The following is a 1,179-nucleotide window of genomic DNA, read 5'->3' as shown; positions in this document are numbered from 1 at the left end:
CAGAGCAGTAACCAACCAAAGACCTTGTATGCACGTATGCATGGCCATGGCCATGGACAGTAGGGTGCTGAAGGCCTGGGGCAGGAGGGCAGGGGAGGTTGGAGGGGGTCCATGGAGGAAAAGGGGGACATGTGTAATACTTCCAACAATAAAGAATTATTTTTAAAAAAAGAAAGAAAGAAAAAAGAAACTTGGCGATAACAAAAAAAAAAAAAATCCCATAATGAAAAAAACTTGTTTCAGTGGGGAGAAGGGGGAGAAGGGCGGGAGGGCGGAGGGCTAGGGGATTCCGGGCCAAGCAAAGCTGGTTTTCCTTCTGGGATGTTAACAACAGACGGGGATTATAGCTAAAAGGGTTTGGTCATAAAGCCTACAGGCTGCGCAGCACACCCAGCCTTGCTCTCTGCCTGGCTTTGCTGTGGTTGCTGGTTGTCCAGCTTCTCCCACACCAGCCCCCTTTGTGCTCCTTGTTACCCTAAAGCCGGCTCCTCGCTGGCCTCTGCAGCTCTGGCGGGTCTCTCTGCCCCTCACTCCTGTGCCGGTAGCCAGCGGTGGGCGCATCTCGTCCCCGTTACCATGACAGCGGTGCCCTTCGAGAGGTGGCAGGCACCATCACTTCATTGCTCCTGCTGGGAACAGATCAGCGTGCGGCATCAAATCTTCCTTCCTGCTAACTGTTGAGGAACCAGAAATTACCCTCTTGTAAAAAATATGAACTTCTCTTAAAGCCCTGATGCTCCTTTCTAAATCACTTTTCAGGTGAAATTCAGTCAAAAAATCTGTACAAGATTCCACTCAGAAACCTCGTGGGCAGAAGCATCGAGCGACCTCTGAAATCGCCCTTGGTCCCCAAGGTCATCACCCCGCCCACCTCCATCAGCGTGGGCATCGCTGCCATTCCCGTCACTCACTCCTTGTCCCTGTCCCGGATGGAGATTAAAGAAATAGCGAGCAGGACCCGCAGGGAACTGCTGGGTAATGGCTCTCAATTATTTCTTTTCACCGTTTGTAACCATACCAGCTGGTTTTGTCTTCGGATAGTCATCATCCTCAAAAGCAATGTGCTAAAAAGAAACTTTCCCTTTAGAAAGGGATTTTTAAATAAATTACAGTGCATCTGTACCTAGGAGTACTATACAGTCCACCCCACCAAGCCTCGATCTATGTTTATTGGTAGGG

At 49.8% G+C, this 1,179-nt stretch overlaps 1 protein-coding gene across 2 annotated transcripts in view; it reads left to right on the top strand.

Annotated features, from left to right (window-relative positions):
* The window catches only part of GARNL3 (GTPase activating Rap/RanGAP domain-like 3), an 88,433-nt gene that overhangs the window by 85,089 nt on the left and 2,165 nt on the right, over positions 1 to 1,179 (top strand). For both annotated transcript variants that reach the window (XM_006768542.2, XM_015567067.1), the window contains exon 27: positions 760 to 975. In XM_006768542.2, the coding sequence (XP_006768605.1) occupies positions 760 to 975 (216 nt within the window). The remainder of the gene's footprint in view (positions 1 to 759; positions 976 to 1,179) is intronic.

Source organism: Myotis davidii, unplaced genomic scaffold, assembly GCF_000327345.1.
Source record: "Myotis davidii unplaced genomic scaffold, ASM32734v1 scaffold142, whole genome shotgun sequence".
Lineage (NCBI taxonomy): Eukaryota > Metazoa > Chordata > Mammalia > Chiroptera > Vespertilionidae > Myotis > Myotis davidii.
Note: the sequence above shows the minus strand (reverse complement) of the source record. Positions and strands in the feature narration are given on the sequence as shown.